The sequence below is a fragment of the Rhagoletis zephyria genome, unplaced genomic scaffold, assembly GCF_001687245.7.
Source record: "Rhagoletis zephyria isolate East Lansing unplaced genomic scaffold, Rhagoletis_zephyria_1.1 Rzeph_scaffold_00589, whole genome shotgun sequence".
NCBI lineage: Eukaryota > Metazoa > Arthropoda > Insecta > Diptera > Tephritidae > Rhagoletis > Rhagoletis zephyria.
The window spans coordinates 123,375-145,311 of NW_016157673.1; the positions used below are offsets into that span (position 1 = coordinate 123,375).

General features: G+C 32.7%; 1 protein-coding gene across 6 annotated transcripts in view; it reads right to left on the reverse strand.

The window, feature by feature from the left end:
• sona (sol narae metalloprotease) overlaps positions 1–21,937 on the reverse strand; it is a 167,435-nt gene that overhangs the window by 121,666 nt on the left and 23,832 nt on the right. For all 6 annotated transcript variants that reach the window (XM_017612925.1, XM_017612923.1, XM_017612924.1 and 3 more), the window contains exon 3: positions 26–550. In XM_017612925.1, the coding sequence (XP_017468414.1) occupies positions 26–550 (525 nt within the window). The remainder of the gene's footprint in view (positions 1–25; positions 551–21,937) is intronic.

Here is a 21,937-nt window from a genome sequence, read left to right on the forward strand (position 1 = left end):
ATAATTCGAAATTAAATCCACTCACCTCATCGAACACCTCCTCCATATCCAGTCCATGCGTCGCATTCGCCTCCTCACGCACTGTCCACATGCGTAAAGAGTGCGGCGAACCGCCCTTGAAGAGACTATCTGTCTGCTTCAGCGTCAAATTCAAATTCTCACCAAATGCATTCAATGACACCTTATGCTCCTTCAGCTCACGTAAATCGCCTGCAAATTTGCCACGCGTCGCTTGCTCTAAACTATTCGCACCACCAGCACCTGGTGCACTGGCTGCCGCTTTTAATTCGCTGTAGTAAGGGTTTTTACTCAAATCCTTTTTCACATGATGTGGCTCTTTGAGTGGTACACGTACATCTGTGTCCAACGAAATGCTGTTTATGCTACGTCGTCTCCGCCGACGATAGTGTTCAGGCAATGGCGCCGCTGCTGCCACGCCATCATCGAAACTGTGATGTAGCAGCTGTACGACTTCGTAATGTGGCACAGCATCCGCACTCTCCACATGGAATACCGATTGCAACTGTGTGGGGGACATTTGTTTGTGATACTGCAAAGAAATGAATGGAATGGAGAAAGAAAGAAGAAATTAGTTATAGTCACAAGATTCATACAAGTAAGTCGATTTCTATTAAAAATTTTAGATTGTTTAAGAAAACAAAAAACGATTATCTATATTCAAATGCTCGCACCAAATTCAATGTCAAATCGTGTGAGCTTCTGATAGACCGCACTCAGGTAGTACGTGACAAGCTTTAATGTTCAAACAATTATAATCATTTTCACACCCACACTACCATTACCTCACAAAGGTAGCCCTTCACACTCGCATTTTATCTCTCTGAAGGCATTTTCAATTACCTCCCCATGCAGTGCTTACTTCTCTATTATTTAGCTATTCTAGTTCACTGTCACAACCACATAATTCAAATAGTTATTTCAGGTAATTTGATATACTATTACTATCTGCTGATACAAACATAAGTACTCGTACTTAAAATTGTCAGTGCGTGTGAATCAGGTCAGGGTAAATAAATAGCCTTAATCGTATTCTAATAGTCCCCCGCAGTTCAACGCATTAACGTCTATCTTAAGTTATGCTTAATTACTTTACATTTGTAAACAAATTGCGGTAAATTTAAGCTATTAGCTGCTTATAAGAAAATACTCGGCTCAAAAAAAATATATATATAAAAGACTCAAAGCATAGAAAAGCGATAACAAATGGCTGGCTTACTTGCTGCTTTTGTATTAAGGGCTGAGCTTTTCAATGTTAATTTGCCTGACGGATTCTATTAGCAGAACATTTTATTACAATTAGAGTTAGGTGAACGTTTCTGCCTATCAAGGTTTTGTGCTATTTCTTTAGCATTCTTGTAGTAATTTTTTTTTCCACTGAATTCAACAAATTCATACTTGCAGCCGGTTTCACCAGCTATTTAAATGGGAAATAATATTTAATTTCTGTCAATTTCCATATAAAATTTAAAAAAATTAAATCGTTTTTCACTTAAATTACTTTCGTAAAATTGGCTGTGAATAGTACACTTTATTATTTTATTTGTAAAGTCCTATCCTTGCAAAAATGGTATAAATATTCTAAGAAATAGAAAAAATGGAAATTGTGGATAATTAAGAAATTATTTTGTACGAATTTTTAAAATATTTTACAAAATTTATTGCAGGGATCAATAATAATCGTTAAATATCAAGAGTTTTATTTTAAGATCATTGCAAAATCTTTATTTTTTACTATTAACTTACTTATTTATTTTTTATCCGTTGATTAGAATTTTTTGCGTTTTTCTGACCGCTTTTTAACCGTATAATGATTTAAAAAATTAAAAGCTATAACCAATATGAGCGAAAAATCAAAAAAAAAAAAAAAAGTTTATCAAAGAAATAAAAATCCAAAATAACGATTATTCTTGATCCAAAAAATAAGAATCATAAACCATCGGTTAAATTTGATCGGCAAATTTTCATCTCTTACCAATTACCTCACTGCCTTTACCCTTTCCTCAATATTAGGCTCCCACGACAGTTTTCTATATAGAAACAAGTACGAATGTTTGATTCAATCGGAAAGCGACAAGCGACTGCGAACGAAATCCGTCTTAATTGCATTTATAGTGAGTTTACTATTCACTAAGTTCAAGTAAACCTGAATCATATCATAAAGGATATCTAGAGCGGTAACAAACACTCAGTAATACGATGAAGAAAATTGATTCAATGTGAACATTTCAAAACCAACAGAACGACTGTACGTGGGTATCAAAAGATGCTTGCTGTTATTTGCTAACTTTCAGAAGATCCGGGTTTAAATGCCGTCAGAGGCAACACGCTCAAATTATAATACAAATTTAAGTTTTGTGTCTCTTAACTATGAAAAATCATCTGTGAAGTGCAGAACATAAGCGTATTCGAACGAAAAAAATCGCCAACAAAAATGTGTTCAAAATACTCAAGATGTTGCGAATAACTATACCAAATGATTGTTAAAAATATTAACAATGGCATTGCTAATATTAAACAAAAAACGCTCTGATTCCTTTTCAAATTTCAATTTGGTAATATTAAACAATTTTTAGTTGATTTTTTCTCATTGTACAGATCTCATGATGTACGCATGCTGAGCTCTTGCTAGGCAATTAGTTGTTCTTAATGTACAAATTAATCAACCTCTGTAGGGGTCCGGGCATTAACGAAGACATAATGATTGGCTTGAACTTCCTCTGGTATAGACACCACGCGCCCCCCTTTTTTCGGTGCACCACTGCGCATGATTAACTTTAACTGCCACTGCAAATAAATATATGCTCTTGTGCGTCAATTCAGGTTACTAACTTACATACATACATAAGTACATACATATGCATGTATGAATCTAAATACGCTACTGGAAAAAACCGTTCGATAATTCTTAAAATAGCCAAAAAGCATAAAGAAAAATATGTTTACATTTTTAATATGGACAACTAAAATGCAAAAAAAAAATCTGCGAAAAACACAGACGAATAATTGCTGAAGATGCTGTGCTGCACCAGAGATGACAAAAAAGATGGGGCAAAGCAGCATTAAAACGGTTTAATATTGCATACGAACCGTTCATACAACAACAAAATGCAATTCGAAACTTTTTTAGAGCTGTAAGCGGCAAAAGGCAAAGAAAGAGACGCGCCTTAACTGCATACGTTCGTGTAAGTGTATACAAATCCACAGACGTTTATCTGTATAAAAAACTGTACAATAGGGTTCATCACTTTCCAATACAAAAAAAATAAAAATTGATGCTGTTTTTCTATTGGAATTATAAAATTTGTTATATTTTAATGGCCTTATTCATAAAAAAATAAAGTAGGCTTAAAAAGCTTTATAAAATCACGTTTTCATAAATATTTCAGTTTATAAACCTGTTTTAAAGCTACTTTATTTTTAATGAATAACGACTTTAGCAGAAAAATATTTCTAAAAAAATATTTAAATTTACCTGCACTGGACTCTTGAAATACCATAAAAAATCGGTTTTTTATGAATAAAAAAAAATTATTAAATATTTTACAAATTGGTCTAGCTCACGTAAATTTTATTATTTCCCGAAATATCATGGCAAAAGTCTTAAAATATAGTAAATCTTATAATTTCGGTGGAAAGACTGCAACTTTTTTTTTGTGAGGCACCCTAGTGTGCATACATATGTATGTATGTATATATGTTCGTATGTAAAAGTCAAGCCAATGCGTCTAAAAGCGCTACAGTTGCAGCTGAATTTGCGGTGACTTGACTTTAGTTGGCCTGACTTGGCTCGACTTGGCTTGGCTTGGTTTCGCCGCCTGGCAAAATGTGGTTTGCCTTGTCGCTGCAGGGTTTTTTGGTCTTCGCTGCGCCGTCGTTGTCGATACCAATACCGGTGTTGATGTTGGCTGCGACTGCGACTACGATTTCGACTCCAACGCCATTGTCGTCATAAGTAGTCAATGCAGCTGTTATTCCTTTTATTTGCTGCTTGATACTCGTACCAGCGCGAATTGGTTGCGTTTGCATGGTCTGCGTGCAGTTATTGTTGCGCTTAGGTGGTGTAATGCGCTCATTTTTTTTAAATTTTATTTTGTTGCTGTATTTTTTTTTTTACTTTTATTGGATTTTCATTTACTTTTATTGTCATTTTGCCTTATGTTGTGTTTCTTTTTGTTTTTATTTTGATGAATGTTGAGCATCAGCTCAGTTACATTTAAGTAAATCGTGCGCGCCGCGTACTCTAGTTTGCGCATGCGCAGCTTGTCTTAGTTTAGTGTTGCTTAGTTCAGCGCAAAAGTGGGCTGGGTCTATGGCTTTGTTTTACGTTAAATTTTATTTAGCAATTTCTTGTTGTTATATGTACATATGTAACTTCAATTTGCTGTTGGGTGTGCTATGCTCAGCGTGCTAAGCCCCCACTAAGCCAAGCTGGTATTTAAATTTTATTTAATTTTTATTCATTTTATTTGTAATGTTATTATTCATTAATATTTTCGATGTCTTAAAGCTAGTTTTTATTAAATTTTATGAAGCGGAGTGGCGAGCGCTGCATACCACCATCCACTAGCATCCAAGTTCAATACCTGGGCTGAGAAACATTCAAAGATATTTGTTTTTAATTGTGGTAGCTCTCAGCAGGCAACGGCAAACCTTCGAGTAGGAAAACGAGTGTCTTAAACATTTTTATGTATCTCTTTTGAGAAGGTAATTACAACTCTGGAACTTATTCCTATTGCGTCCTCCCAGTAAACCCTTTTCCAAAGCGGAGCTCTTTAGTGCACAGCCATTGGCTTTTTAAGTAATTTTTTGATAGAATTTAAACCGGTTTCAAAGAGTCACTCATACCCCGTTTTAGTTCAGACCATTGCATTTCCGTATTCTTTCTGTGGCCTAATTAAAAAGATCAGTATATAAGTTAACAGAACTTTTAGGATTACAAGGTTGCAGTTTTCCGTGCCGGTAAGTTGCTCGCTTAAGTCTTTCATTTTCATTTCAGCATTAACTATATTTATGAGGTGCTAAAATAAACAATTTTCAAGGTAAAGAAAACAATGTAATCCAATTCTCAGGCCTACTTTGTAGGAAAGCGTAAAAGTAACATCAGATTTTACAAATTCTTTATCTCAAAATAAAATGCCTGTAAGCAAATTGCAGTCAAAGACAAAGTTGAAATTTTTCTTAATAAGTTTTTATGTTTATTTTTAATTATGAATATTACTGTTAGTTGCCTATTTCTATTTCGTATTTTTTATTTTGTCAAATTTTTCGTTACTTCCAATTAACATAAGCATTTATCTTACGCTCAATTTCGCGCCCAATGACATATGCACATTAATCAAAAATATTTTCTTATGATTTTTATGTTTAAGCATATTTTGTTTTCAATATTTTTTTCATATTGCTTTTGCATCTGACCAATCGCTCTCAGCGGTCGTCAATCGTGGTGATCATGCAAATTTATGTAAATTTCGATTACTACGAAAAATTTGTCTTTGATTTTAATCGCTACTCAACACTTCAGCGGCAATTGCTTTCGGTGAGCGTGTGTCGACAATGAAAAATAACTGGTTAAATTATAGAATGAAATAGTGGAAAAATATGAATAAATTTTGTAATGCCAAAAAATAAAAAAAAAGAAGTAGTTATGTAAGCCTAAAAAATCTTCGGTTGCACAGCATAAATGTATTTTTTTGTGGCTGATATTTTGAAACTAAAATGTTTGTAGAGGTTGCACAGACGTCTACAATGCGTTTATATAATTCTGCGTTTAATGCGATTCATTTTTATCAGCTGTATGCAAAACTTTATAAAAAAATTTAACTAAACACTAAATGTTACAAAAAGTGACCAAGCAAATTTTTTAAATTTAATTTTTAAATTTTATTATTTTTTTTTTTAAGTGTGTGTTTCTAAAGTTCTATAAATGTGTAAAAAATTTCAAAATAAAATTTTATGCCGAAAAAGTGTCCAAACAAATTATTATTTTTTTTAATTTTTATTTTTTAATTTTAATAATTTTTTTATTCGTTTCTAAAATTCTGTGTAAAAAATAAAAAAAATAAGTAAATTTATCGAAAAAATAAATGAAATAAATATTAAATATTAGAAAAAGTGTCGAAAAATATTTAAAATTATTTTTTATTTTTTTTTGTAAGTTTTTTTAAGGTGTTATTCCAAAACAACGTGGATATAAAATTTATGATTTACTTACTTTTTTAACTAAAATTTTATACAAGTAATCTAAAAATAGAACAGATCAAACCTCCAATTCATGGTTGAGTTAAACCATTTGCTGGCCCCTTAAGTTGCCCCAAAAAAAGCAGAACTCAGTTTAAACTTAAGTCAAAATGTACTTTTTAGAGAGTTTTAACTATTTTCTAGTCCTTTGCTCTGCAATTTCTTTCAGAGCCAAGGTTGCTGAGTCGCATACTGCCGAAAGCTACTTAGTGACACAGGAGATGTTTTAGAGTGTGTTTGGAGTCACCTTCATCGCATGCCATGCATTCGCCACTCTGGGATGCTGTGAGACAGTGTCCCACAATAATTCAAATAACAACTTGCAATCCAGCTTTGCAAGTATTACAATAAACATAGTTGGTGGTTTTTGCACAAGAATCTTGCCTTCGATATCATTGCCAGTGGCAAATTTAGTCCAGTTTTGGCTAGCATATTGGCCCGCTAATTCCTTGCCTGTTGGGCTAATAACATAGAGTTCATACATCAACGAATTTGTCATTATAGCTATTACTATCTTAATGGAGCGATGCAAATATTTTCACATGAGTCTTTTCATCTGTTTCAGTTGCAGCATAGATATTGGCCTTGAAAATGCTGCCGTAGTCCCGTAGCTTATATGGATGCTCAATTTCAATATCAGGTTAAGAGACAGCAACTCAGACTCCTTCACTAATTTTAGATCCGAAAGTGAAGAAGTCGTAGTTGCGGCATGTAAATTGGAGTCCTTTCCCTGCCCTTCAAGTGGTGCCCAACGCTTTTGCACACCCTCCAATAATTTGGCGTATGTCTTTTTTTGTAACGCTGGTTACCATACCAAGGCACATGTGGGGCAAGGCGGTTTAATAGAGCGATAGAAGACAAATGAACAATTAATTTTTGTCAGTCTGTCTGTCTGTCTGTCTGCATGTTTGTACGCGCATCACTCGAAAACTAATGCATGAAATTGAATGCAGTTTTCACCGATATATTACCAGAGCTCTAACTTAAAATACAGAAAAAAATAGAGAGTTGCCACCTGTATGAAAATTGCAGTTTAAGTAAATTGTTAAGATAAAGTAAATATTTCAATATGTCTGTCCACAGAAAGAGGTTTGAGAAGGCTTACAGCCGAAAATATTTTTGTGGAGGTTACCACATATTTGAAAATTTTAATTTATTTTAATTGGTAAGATAAATTAAACATTGCAATATGGGTGTTAAATTAGAGAGGTTTAGGAAAGTTTACTGCCGAACATATTTTTGAGCAGAGTTTCCACCTCTTTGAAAAATTGAATTTAATCATGATAAAATAAATGATATATTACAACATGGGTATCAAAAAATACTGTTAAGGCCCAGTGAAGCAAGCCGGGCATCTGCTAGTATAAGTATAGAAGTCTCCCAGTGATATGATATGAACGAGGTCAGGTAGTTTCTGGAGCATAAATAGGTGTCTTGTTTCGGCATTAATGCACTTTCGCTACAATTCCATTCTTTGGATTGTTATGAAACCTCAGACAGTTCTTAAGTGCATAGTATGTGCCTAGAGCATATGCATATTAATAATCTCTCTGATAAATAATACTCAATAGGCCTTAATGGTATCAAAGAGCACTATTGCGAAATATTATATCTTCTATTGTTTGTTTTTTACAAATCGAGATCGATTAAAATGACAGATACAGCGTAAACTATCGCTTGCCTTTGTGTGCCCAAAAAAGGCAACGTCAAGAATTGTTCCAAAAAAACTATACAAAAAATAAGCAAAACTTATCTGAAAGCGGACAAGACCACACATTTGAAAACCGTGTACATACATACATATGTACATATCATACAAAAAGTAAATTTTTATTTCGATTCTACCACAAAAACAAATAACCACCAGTAAATAAATCAACAAACAGAGCACAAAACTTGCCGCTTTGCCTCTGAGCAAATGACCCTGTAACCATTCTGCGCCAAATGTCTCACACAAACAAACGCGAACAGTCGTCAGCCACTAGCAAGCAACAACAATAGCAGCTACTTAGAGTTAAACAACTAAAGGCGGATTAATTTTAATTTTGTACGCATAAGCATAAACGACGTCACTACACAGTATATATGTATATGTAGTACATGTATGAGCATGTTTTGTTTTTCGAAAAAAAAAATTCTTCAGAAGTAAATACTACCAAAAAAAAGCATCAAACCGAAAACCAGCATTTCAAGTGAGAAGCAGAAGCGCTTCGACAACGAATACTACAAGCAAGTAATAAAATTTAAAAACCACTAACCAATTTCGTTTGCATGCTAGTACGTTTGTATATAAAAAAAACAACAACTGCTAGCACCCTAAGCACAGTCTCCTGTCTAAAGGTAATCTTAGTGTCGGCCAAACCTTAAATGAAGATAAATAAATTTGCGCGAAAAAAATTGGACAGCAAAGAACAAGTCTACAGCAAACAGCAAATTTACTTAGTAAATGTAGTAAACTTTAACTGAGGGAAACAGAAGAAGAAGCATTGCCTAAAAAGATGCAACTAGCAACAAGTAAAGGTTATAAAACAACCAAGATGCTGGGCCGTTTGCTTCCTAGACCGGCAGGTAATCACAGTTTTACTGTTATCTTGCTTGCAAAAAGATGTACGAGTGCGCATCTTTTCGAATCCACATGCTACTTCGCATCGCACCCATATGCAATCGGAGCTACACAAAATGATCTTTAGCCCCTTATTTTCCCAGCACGTCTTATTTTATTTAACACACTTCATTCCTCGCGTTTCGCTCGTGCTTCCTTGGCTGCAATTTCCAATCCGCTAAAGGAAGTCAGCAAAAGTCAAAACCTCAATTGTCGTTATTTATGTTGCTATTTCACTACAAGCAAATGATATATATGTATGTACATTAGGGTGGCCCTTAAAAATATAACATCTAAAATTTGTATGGGGCGCATCCCTCTATATCGATGGCTGAGTGGAAGATCGACCTATCTCGGCAGCCAGTTCGAAAACGCTCTATCTAAAAAAACTTTTCAAGAACGCCCTATTTCAGAATTCGTTTCAAAAACGCCCTATCTCAGCTGCCGATTCAAAAATGCCCTATATCAGCATATTTTCAATACATTTTGAAGTGAGATAGGCCATTTTTGAACAGAATTTTGAGATAGGGTGGTTTTCAATTAAATTCTGAAATAGGGCGTTCTTGAAAAGTTGAGATAGAGAGTTTTCGAACTGGCTGCCGAGATAGGTCGATCTTCCACTCAGCCATCGATTTTGTTTTAAGTATAAAAACAGATGTCCACGATTTTTTTTTTTTTTAATTTTTAGAGGTCGTTATAAGGGTTTGAAAAAACTTTAATTCAAAATATTGCTAAAATTCGACAAAATTTAGATTTATATAACTTCCTAAACTCGCTCAGCTATAGCTGGTCAAAATCAAAATTTTGTCGAATTTTTACGATTAAAAAAAATAAATTTTTTCAACCGCTGTTAGTGACCCCAAATTTATGTTTTCAAATTTTTTATATAATAAAGTGTTGCCTCATGATTCTGATATTTTAAGGACCACCCCAATAAATATATTTATGTATTCATGTATGAGGCAGCTTAAATGCAGTGAAGGCTGCGCAGTACTAGGAGTGCAGAATATGCAGAAAAGCTGCAATGAAACAATTTACTAATGTAAAATTGCAAGCAAACGGTAAATCAGTATTTCTTCATTAAGTAATAGTGTTACAAAGAAAATGAAAGTTCACAATGTTCAGATGAGCTGCAATAGCACTTGGTAAATGCCAGCAGATATGCACTATTGAAGCTCTATTAAGGAAAACACCTTTACATATATATACACAAAATTAGATAAAGAAATGGTTTGCCTTGTGCCTTGAGACAAAAAAATCAATTAGATAATGCTTCCTCAGGATCCTGGATAAAGATTTCTACCTTCTCTGGAGTTTGAAAATTTTGGCATAGGAATCACTGAATGCGAGAATGCAAGAAATGCTTAAAGCTAGAAGCCAGGGAAACTTCGGCACACCACCTCTTTAGTTATGTTCGGTGCTATTGGGCACTCGAATGAAACACTTGAGGACAAATCAGTTTGGAATCCAGAAGGATTTATGCAAAGTGTGACTCAGGAGCCCCGTTAAAATCGCTAAAAGCGTTAGCATTCTAAAATACGTATACTTATAAGTCTAATTAAAGTACGGTCTACATGTGGTACCGCTAAGTACCAAATGGACTATACTTGTCCCACAGGCAGCCAGATTAATTTTATTTAATTTCATTATATACATAACACATACATATACAAGATAACACAAAATAACTTCTATGTCGGTTCGTCAGATGTTGTGGAAGCTGCAATTTTCGTAAAATTTCTAGAATGAATACAGGCTAGGATTTCTCTTTTCATGAGTTTACCAGATAGCCAGAGATCTATTTATTTTTACATAATCATTAACCATTCCAATTTTTATGCGAATTCAGACCTCCAGTGAGAGTTGAGGTAGTGTGGAATTTCCATGAATCATTGAGCTAAATTGTAAAAATTGTTGATCAACTTCAAAGCCCAATATCTCACTGAATTTTCCACAAGTTTGTCACTTTAATTTTTTTCTGTAGTTATTTACGAGATAGGGAGAAAAAAAACGAGAATTTGATGATAAAAATGGGTAAAGCGACACGTACTACCTCGCTGGTTGCAGTTAGGGTTACGACGCAATAAAAACTTTTGTAGGGCATTCAATTCCGACGAAAAAACATCATTTGCCAAGATTATGCCCCAAATTTCGAGGTCGGGGTGGAAAAAGAAATATTCGCCGAGAAAAGCACCCTGATATACATGTAAAAATTGGGAAACATGATCGAATTTTCAGTGATGCTTTATTCTCCTTTCCTGCGTAAGAACCCATCAATTATCGAGAGATGTACTTAGTTTCTAAAGCTCTGTAGACCAAATTCGGACACCTCTTGACCAGAAAGACCCTATCTTTTCAGCTCGTCAGCCATTAAATTTCCCCTTGTACATATTGCCACCAAGAAGCAAACTCCACCTCTATGCGTTATGTTTGTGTTATTTCCGAGAAAAAGCCTCTTCTGGCTCCGAAAATTAAAAAAACTGTGTTTTTTTTTTCATTCAAAACAATTAGCTTTGCATTTACCTCCACTTATGTACATAAGTATGTTTGTGCATACATATATACTCGCGCCGTTAACTTATGCATACATATTTATTTTTAAGACATTAACTTCCACGTAAAAGTTTTTTTAGTCACTGCTCATAAACTTGACCTCAATTCATTCTCACTCTCCATTATGTACTCATATTTCGTGCGTGAAAAAAATCGATTTATGCTGAAGTGTTATTACATATAATCTCAACTTATTTACGCTCCAAAAACTACCAACTCCACTGATGTAACAATCAGTAGCTCGAGACTAAACCAATCGAAAGAGAAGATATAGTGAAAAACGTGAGGAAATGGTGAAGGTCATAAATTAAATAATAAAGAAAGTCGATTTAGTCATCGGCTAGCTTAAAGAACGCTTAAAGCATAGCAAATGCAAGAAAAAAAGAAACCGGTGAAGCGACACTTGTATTAAAACTAGTTGCAGTGGGAAATAGTTTAGTAAGCGACAAGTTGTTGAAAAACTGAAGGAAGAAAACAAGCTCATCATATATGAATCGGTTAATTACCAAATGCAGACTTATTCCCTCTATTCATAGAAATCACTTAGCTTTGAAATTACGTATATTGGCAGCTCAAGAAAACCTAAAAAAAATAAATTACCGAGAATTCATAGCTCCACAAATACTTTAAAAATCACCCAATTTATTTTTATTTTTTTAATTAGAGTAAATACTTAATGACTGTAGAAAATTTCAGTGACTTGTATTTATCAAAATTTAATTTAAAACTATAAAACTAAAAGTTTAAGCGAAAAAATTAAGGTTAAAATTAGCTGAAACATTTTCTCAAAAGTATTTTAATGCAAAAATTTTAAAAACATTTTTCGTGATACAGTTTTGCAATATTTTTCTAGCCTTTTGAAGTTAAGTCCCCAGTTTCACCAATCAATTTTAAAATTTATCAAACAGTTAAAATTTAAAATTATAAAATTTCCGGACAAAATTATGTATTTTGAGTTTTTAAGAGGCTGATAAATCTAAAATCGATGGTGCAACCTGGCACAAGTATTTTATTGTATTTGTTATTATTATCACTTTATTTTTTAAATTTAATTTTTTTATTGTTATATTTTACAGTTTAAGTTCTTTTATTTAATTTTTTCTATTTTCCACTTTTGGTCTGAGGTTAATTTTATTTTATTAATTTTTTTAAGTTATTTTGTTTTGTATTTTCATTTATGTTTTTTCAATTTGAATTTTTTATATTACTTTTTCTAATTTTAATTTTCTAAATTTAATTTTATCTGTATTTTATTTTATTTTATATTATTTTTTTATTTTATTTAAATTTTTTTAAGTGTTATATTTTTTAATTTAACTTTTTATTTTATTTCAACTATTTTCCACTTTTGGTCTATGGTTTATTTAATTCATTTTTATGTTTTTTTATTGAATCTTATTTATTTTTTATGTGTTAAATTTTTTATTCATGTTTTATTAATTTACTTTCAGTTTTTTATATTGCCTTTCTAATTTTTATATTTTATCTGTATTTTATTTTATTTTGTTTTATTTTCTTTTCTTTTATATTATTGTTTTGTTTAATTAAATGTATTGCAATGTTAACTTTTTTATTTAATTTTGTCTATTTTCTATTTTGGTCTGTGGTTCATTTTTAACCGACTTCCAAAAAAGGAGGAGGTTATCAGTTCGTCGGAATATTTTTATTTTATTTTATTTTTTTTTATGTATGTTACCGCATAACTTTGCACCACGTCAATAATTTGCAACGGAAAGGTAGTGTCTCAGAGGTGGTCCCATACTAATTTGGTTTAGATCCGGTCATTGGATCATGAAATATATAGATATATATATATTTTTTTAAGTCGGGTTTTTTTTGCTAAAAATTACTTGTATTTTATATATTTTTTTATGTTATTCTATTGTAATTGATTTAGTTTTTGTTTGTTACATTTCTTATTTTTAACCGACTTCCAAAAAAGGAGGAGGTTATCAGTTCGTCGGAATATTTTTTTTTTTTTTTTTTTTTTATGTATGTTACCGCATAACTTTGGACCACGTCAACCGATTTCAATCTGGTTAAGATCCGATCAGCGGATCATGAGATATATATATATATATTTTTTTTTTATATGAGAGTTGAAGTCGGTTATTTTTTTGTTAAAAATTACTTGTTGCTATATCTTTTAATGTATATTTTTTCTCTGTATCATATTTTATTTTATTTTGTTTTGTTTTATATTCTTTCATATTATTTTTTAAATATTATTTTATTTTGCTTGGTTTTATGTTTTTTTAATTTAAGTTTTTTTAATTTTTTTGTTTTTCTACTTTATTTTTTTTTTGTCTGTAGTATTATTTTATTGTGCCTCATTTTATTGGTTTCATGTTTGATATTTTATTGATTAATTTTTATTTTTATTCTTAAATTTTATATTTTCTTCTTTAATTTTTTTTTTTTGATTGTTCATATTTTTTGTTTTTATTCTAATTTTTTTTTTTTACTTTACTTTTCGTTACCAGTGAGTTTATATTCATAATTTCCCCATACGTTTGTCAATGGTGCCAATCGAAACCGAAAGTGCATTCAAGAAGGAATAAATGACAACAATACAAAAAGGGGCAAATTAACAACAACGACGAAACAGGCAACCAACCAACCAATAACAAGTTTGGCTGACCGGCTGAGGCAAATGACTGCGCATGCGCACCAGTAAGCGCAGACAAACTATTGGCCTTTGTTTTTATATTTATTTCTGCTTTTGGTTTTGTCTTTATTTATGCTTTTGGGTTGTTGGCTGTTGGCTGCTTGCTGTGTGCTTATAGCTTGTTGATTGTGGCTTTTTGCTGGGGGCACGCATTCACGCGGACACTCACTCCAGTACTCGCTCACATATTGAAAAATTTTACTTTCATTTGAAACGTGTTTTCAACATGCAAGCCAACGTCACAAATTTAGGAGCAAAAAATATGTACATAGATATATTTGTATATAGTAGTGAAGAGGAAAAAACGGCAAGCGATATTAAAACCCAGAAGCATTGTTGCGATGTACATCCACCTATGCATGTATGTCTACCACCTAGTGAGCAAAGCCAGTAGCTATGAATAAAATAGTAATTAAAAGTAATAAAAAAGCAAAAGTGTCAAAAGATGTATGGAGATTTTTATGGATGAGCGTTAAGGAGATACTTTTGATAGACAAGCTAGGGAGGAAGTGTTGCGTTGGTGTAATAAAAATGACAGTATGTATATTTCATATTTTCCGGTAGTTGGTGGAATGCCTACCATAACTAGAAAGCAGTAAACCAAGCGAGCAAACGAAGGTTAAAGAAGTGCTACATAGTGAGATTAAAATAAGCACACATTCAACAAGTAAAATTTTTCGTTAGTATGTTTGAGTTGATTTGCATACATACATACGGGTACGTAAGCAGTGAAAAAAAGGTTTTTATTAAAAACAAAGTTTTCTTAAAATTTAAGAAATTTTTTTCTGCCACCTAGTATTGTAAAATTCTGTAGTCGATTTAAAATTGTTTTTTTTTAGTCCAGCTGAATTAAAAATCGTACTTACGTACAAATTTATATTAAAAAGTATAAACAAAAGCCAATCTTATTCAACTAAGTATCTAAAAAGTATACACGTCCATGTGTACTTGGTATTGTATATGCATACATACATAAATATGTGATGTATACATGTGTCTTATACTTGATTTATTTAAGCTGCGTCAACTCTGCGCGTACTGAAAAGCTCATACTTGCGCTCACTTTTGCGCTTTTTTTTGCATACTTGACTCTCTCTTTCTCATCCTCTCAACATCACAGTATCTCTTTTGAATGCAACCAGGTTTAATGATTTTGATTTTCAAGTTTTATACTTCAAATACGTACAGCGTCTTGTTACATAACTTTCTCTTTCGTTTGACTATGTTTTGCTTTATTATTTTCCTGGAGCTTAACGTTATACTCTTTGTGCTGCTCTTTTTTGTGCATTTCATAGTTTTTTATGCTATAATTTTGCACTTATTTGTCTTGTCTTTGTTTTAGTTTGTTGTAATTTTTTTAATTTTAGTCTAGGTTTTTAATTTATGATTCGGCTCCCTATCGACTTAAACAGGGGGCTACCTCCACTAGAAGGAATTATCTTCGATCGATTCCCCAAAATACTTTCGAACTGAAACTGATGGGCGAGCACTCTGCATATATGTATAATTTATAATTTATAAAATTACCTTCATTGGCTATACCATATCAGACTTTATTTATCTGCTTTCAAAAAATAACCTAACTAGAAAGATCTAGTCAACACAGCTGTGATTACTCTGCGTTCTAACATCGTTCTTACCAGCAATAACAGCGGTTATAAAAGTGAAAAGTTTATTTATTAAGGCTTGATCTGACTCTGTTCAAGTGTTATTAAAAGATTCGAACATCTCCAAAACTTTATTTCCTCCTGTTCATAATCTTTTCCTTCTCCTTCTTGTCCCGGAAACTATGTATTTGAGGTAGTTTTCTGACAAAGAGATTCTGCCGTTTTCATTAAATGCCCCCATTGATACTGGGACATCTCGACCTCCATTAAATTTCGGATTAAAAAACGCAGCCTTTGTGTTTCCATAAAGAGAGTAAAAGGATACCTAAGGTTTTATGGTTAATCTACTGTTCTACATAGCAACAAAACTCAGTGAGGGGCCATTCATTCACATTGTTGGGTGTCAAAGAGCACAGGTATTCGTATCTCAAAACATCGCTCCCAAATGCCGCATACTTAATTCTTGATAAGGCGTGACAGAAGCACAAAAAGCAAACCGAACATAACAGTTATTGATGAAAACTGTCATTGAAAAATTCACTATGAAGGAAATGTTCTACAACTAAGTGATACATACCATTTGTTTTCTTTTTTTTTCCAGAATCAAATTTTAAAATAAAATTTTATTTTTAATTTTTATGCAAACTTTAAAAAAAAATAACAATTATTTTTGATTTTTATTTTATAAATCCAACATAACAATTATTTTTGATTTTTATCTAAAATATCTGAAAATAACAGCTTTGTTTTGGTTTAGATAACAGTTATTGAAGACTTTTATTTATATTATTATTTTTCGCAGTTAAGAAAGTTAAGAAGGGGTTGGAGAACTTTCTGCTCTCCTGTGGACGGTGGACTGTAGACGAAAACCTCTTCCCACTACTTAATGACCACGGTTTCGAAATAAAGGCTTTGCGCTTTTTTGCATACTTGCTATGTATTCGATCCGGTGATCTGCGTAATGATCACGGCGTAACGATCTCGCACCGCTTGCAACAAGCCATGTGCATTACGAAAATATGGCGTGACAACAAAGGATTATCTATTAATCCTACTAAAACTACTTTGGCGCCGTTTACTCGGAGAAAATAACAACATATAACTGTAAAAATGAAAATTATAAAATAAAAAAAATAAAAAATTAAGTTAAAATTTTCAAAGTAACTTTTCTCGAAAAGCACTGTGATGTATGTATGCTATGTATGTATATAGTAATTGTACCAGCTAAAACTTTACTATTTTCGAATTACCCAATTTTTCAAGCAGTCTTGTATAAAAGCTAACTTTTCCAACTTAGTTTTTTTCCTTCTGTAGCGCAAATGACCAAAACGCCCAAACCAACTCAATTTGAGTGACAATTGACAGATTGAGTGCGTTTTAATTGCCAACGAACAAGTAAAAAGTAAACAAATAAGGTTTGTGTCAAACTAAATGAATTAAAACTGTCAGGAAAAAGGAAAAAAAAAAACAAAATGAAATAAAAACGGGCAAGCATATAATTGCTTAACTGATATAGATTGCAATTAAAAATGTGAAACTGGAGCATAGCGCACCGCAAGCGGGGATTTTGGGTTTTTAGGTTAATTGAAGTGCGATTTTTTGCGGTTAATTTTTCAACTACATACCTTCCCTTTTAAGCGCAGTGACGTTTTGGCCAGCAATTTTGAATAGTGTTTTTTTATTTACTTAAATTTATTTTCTTTTCTTACAAAACATACGCTGTGCGTTTTGTGCGCTGTCATTTGCTTGCGCTAGCGCTTTGTACAAGTATCCACGAAACTCAACGCTTGAATGACTGTCATTTAATTTTTGTGTTTTTGCTTTTTATTTCTTAATATTATTATTTTTGGATTTGGTTTGTTTTTTCTTTGCTTCACCAATTTGACGCGCCACTTGATGCCTGTTGCTGATTTGGTTTGCTTGCATAAATATTTCTTGGGGTTTTTTTTCCTTTGCGATTAAATTCCTACCTTAGCTTGCGCCGCTGTTTTTTTGACATCATTTTTGCCAGCTCATTTATCCTGCGGGCATTCACACCTGCTGTGATTTCGATTTGTTACACGACTACCTAAGCAGTTCGTGCGTAATCTGGATTCGGTTAAAATTGGGTAATCACATAAATTCCAATTAGGTTACAATATTTAAGTCGTACGTGCTGAGGTGTTTGATGGATCATAACGACAGCTGGTGGCTTGCGGGTTGGGAGTGTGAGAATGTGGGCACAAAAGCGCAGCGATAGAAACAGACATCCATCAATTGGCTTGAAGAGGGTTTTTTAAAGGAATTGGATTGATCGTTGAGTTTTGAAGTTGGAATTTTTGCGTGACTGAAAATGCCTCTTGCCACAATGAAACTGCTTATGTGTCGCGTCCAGGACTATGCAACATTATTTTAAGGAGAAGACAATTCCTATGAATTGAAATTTGTTTAGTAAAACGATTTGAAAATGGCGAAGGGATTTGGAAATGGGGAAGCATTGAATGAAATTACGAATTATGCTCCATTTTGGAGTGCTTCGAATAAGCCGAAGACGACTTACATTTTCGAAAAAGCAACTGTTGCCGAGTTTTAGGCGCTGCACGTACTGAGATATTATTTTTGCCTGTCTCACTGCATATTATTTTATGTTGGCAATGATTTATTAGTTCTATGCAGAAATAAATAGATTAGTAAATTTAAAAATTGTCGTTTTCATTCGATTAAATTTGTGTGCCTTTGTTTTGATATTTCCCTTTTAATTCTACGCTTTAACATTGCATGCAATCCACACCTTCACAACTGCACGCCAACCATTCCGGTCATAGTTCATTGTCCACTTGCCATACCTTGTAACGTTACTTAGCTGACCTTAATACATATCTTTATAGCTTAATTTAATAGTTCAAATTTGCTGACTTGCCTTAAAAATTAGAACTTTTAAAAATGTTGTTTTTAATTGTTATTAATTTGTCTGCGCTTTACGTTTCTAATGCACCATTTATTTATCTTTTTCTTTGACTGTTCATTGTTCAAAATGGTGACGGGCGCTCATTCGAATTTGTACACTGTCAACCATTTGCTTGATTAACAACTTGATTTGGTTTTGTTTTATGCAACTTTTATTGCTACTTAAGCATGATTTCTAGTTTGATTTGCATTTAAACGCTTTAAATTATTTCTGGGTGTTGGCATTGTCAATGCTGCCTCTTACAGAAGTGGGTGACTCAATTGCTACGAGTATAAGGAATGCAATGGCAAATGCAGCATAAAATTATTCTTACTGCAAAGAATGGTAGTAAAAAGTAGTGAACGCAAAATGGCAACCAATATAAGGATGCACTTAAAAAAACTGCTTTTTTTATAAAGGAAAATAGTTTTTCGATAACTCGCAAGTATGTCTAGTTCTTTGAGTAAATAGAAATCGACGCCACTACCAAAAAATAACGAAGGTGCGATTTGTATACTTAGCAAAAAGTCCGTGAATAGCAGATACATTTTTAACTTTTTACGATTATTTAAAAAAGCTTGTCAAGCAATAGACAGATAGAAATTCCACTCTATTTAGGAGGACTTTTCTATCAGATCTTTGGAAACATGTATATAAGTTTTATCTAAATCTGAACTGTTAAATATTTCGTTATATTTAATGCAGAGAACGTACGGAGTACCCTTTTTAGCAAAAAAAAAATATATATATTAAAATAGTGCTTTTTAATATTTCGAGCAAAATGAGGGATTGAAAATAAACAATAATTTAATTTTTAGATCATGCAAAATCGTTATTTCTGAGTTCTTCGGTCAAAAATAAACGTAAATTTAGATTTTTATTTTTTCGGTTAAATTACAGTTATTTTGTGATTTATATTTTTTCGATAAAAATAATCATATTCAACAATTTTTATGAGCTCGAGGCCGTTTTCAGTGAAAACTTATTGTGGAAAAGCAACAATAATTTGAAAAAATGGTAGAAGTGATAGCTATTTCGGAAATCACCACATTTCCTCATCAGACTTCTTTCAGTAGGATTCGAACCGACGATCACCACTGACTCAGCCAGTGCCTACGCGCTGTGCTAACAACAACAACAAGACAACTTAGCACAGTGCGTAGGCAACTGGCTGAGTCAGTGGTGATCGTCGGTTCGAATCCTACTGAAAGAAGTCTGATGAGGAAATGTGGTGATTTCCGAAATAGCTATCACTTCTACCATTTTTTCAAATTATTGTTGCTTTTCCACAATAAGTTTTCACTGAAAACGGCCTCGAGCTCATAAAAATTGTTCAATATAATTGTTATAAAGGCCATAAAAACAACAAAAAGATAAAAATAATCGATATTTTATATTTATATTTTTCCTATAATTTTTAACCGTTATTATGTTGTTTTATATTTAAAAATTAAATCTGGTGTGACCGACAAAACAAAAATCAGAAATAACGATAAAAATTAATGGAAAAATGTAGTCCAAAAATAACGATTATTTATTATCGAAAAAATAAAAATCACGAAATAACAGTTAAAATTTATGGGAAAAATATAAATCCAATTTTAACGGTCATGAGCGCTACGTTGCCTGATAATTTTAGCATTTTTTAAAGCAAAAATAAGAGCAGAGTTGCCTAACACTTTTTAACACAAAATAATTGATAACGAATAGTCTGCAAAAAAATACGAAAAATCCGCAAAACATGCCAAGGCGTACCGATACACATATCCCTTGAAATTCCCATGAAAATGCCGAAAAGATATCGATTTAATTTTTTAATTAATGCCGAATTACCGATAATCTTATGTTCATAAAATATTAAACAAATTTTTCTTTGTTTCTTGCTTTAAAAAAATATGCTAAAAGTTACGCTTTTTTTCAAAATATCAATAATTCATACATGAGGAAGCCACGACTACAGTTTTAAAACAACACAGTACGAAAAATTACATTGAAAATGGCATAATGCCGAAATCGGTTTGTCTCCAAACCGAACTTAAGAAGGGAAGACAGAAATTCGTTCCAAATAAATCATTTTAAAACTACAAATTTTAAAAACCTCTTTGGGTCCATGAACCCTTTTGGCGACAGCAGGAATATATTCTGAATAAATTTTTAAACGATCAGTAATCCTCATGAATTTATGTTAAGTCTTTGCAGATCGTCACTTGGACCATTCGGTGAATGTGCAAAAGTCAGCTTTATGTAAAGTAATTGGTTCTTATTATATGAAAATGGGGTACAGTTGATCTGATAACCAATCTTCTGTGATATGAAGTAAAAAAAAATTGGAAAATGTTCAGAATAATCATTGGAGGATCATCAGTGAAATATGCTATTCGGGAAAAGTGATATGCTTTCGAAACACTAATAAATGCTAGCATATCTCTATTAGATAATGATAGAATGACTAGAAGCGAACAACTATTCTGAAAGTCATGCTTAAGCGATCAGTGATCCACGTGAAACTGATTCAGCAACTTGGGGCCGACGACGCTGCATGGCGTATATCTAGCACTAACCGGGGGGAAAAAGGCTTAAGCGAAATTTCTTTAGTTTTGTTTTCTTAGGGCATAAAAAAATTTAAAAATATATATATCATTTAAATTATTTTCCCAGTTAAGGCTTGATATGCACATCAATTCTACGAAAATACCATTAGCAGCAGTAACCTTCAGGAAGCTTGCAATCTATTTTGTATAATCGCCAATTTAAAAAGTCATGTTAATGTATTTCTTAGTTTACTGTTGGTTTATATGTATATGCACAACTGTTTTACAACACACATATATACACACATATGCACACCTATGAATTCAAATTTATTTTTTCCCAAGTAAATATGTTTGTAAATATGCATAACTGCAAAGAATTACCAGCTGACGAATGTACACAGCAACTTGACTTTGACCCTCAACTATGGCAAAATTGTTAAGGCCACGAGAAGGATGAGTTTTATTAACACAATTGTGTAATTTTGCGTGAGTACACAAACAGTAATGTACTCATATTTAGTTACGTTTGTGGGAATGTATAATTAGTCACATGTACATTAGACCGTACCAGAACCAAAAAGTTCGTCATACACCCCTGAGTTTAAAGTATTTTGGCAAGGTAATTTCGAAAAAACCCCCTGGGTAAGGACAACATTTTTTTGTTTTAATTACCTTGCAAAAACACTTTAGACTCAGGGGTGTACGGCGCACTTTTTTGTCTTTGCTTGCAAGGTGATACGCTTTAATGTACATACCATGTGAGTTTGAATGCGAAAAAGTGACTGCTTA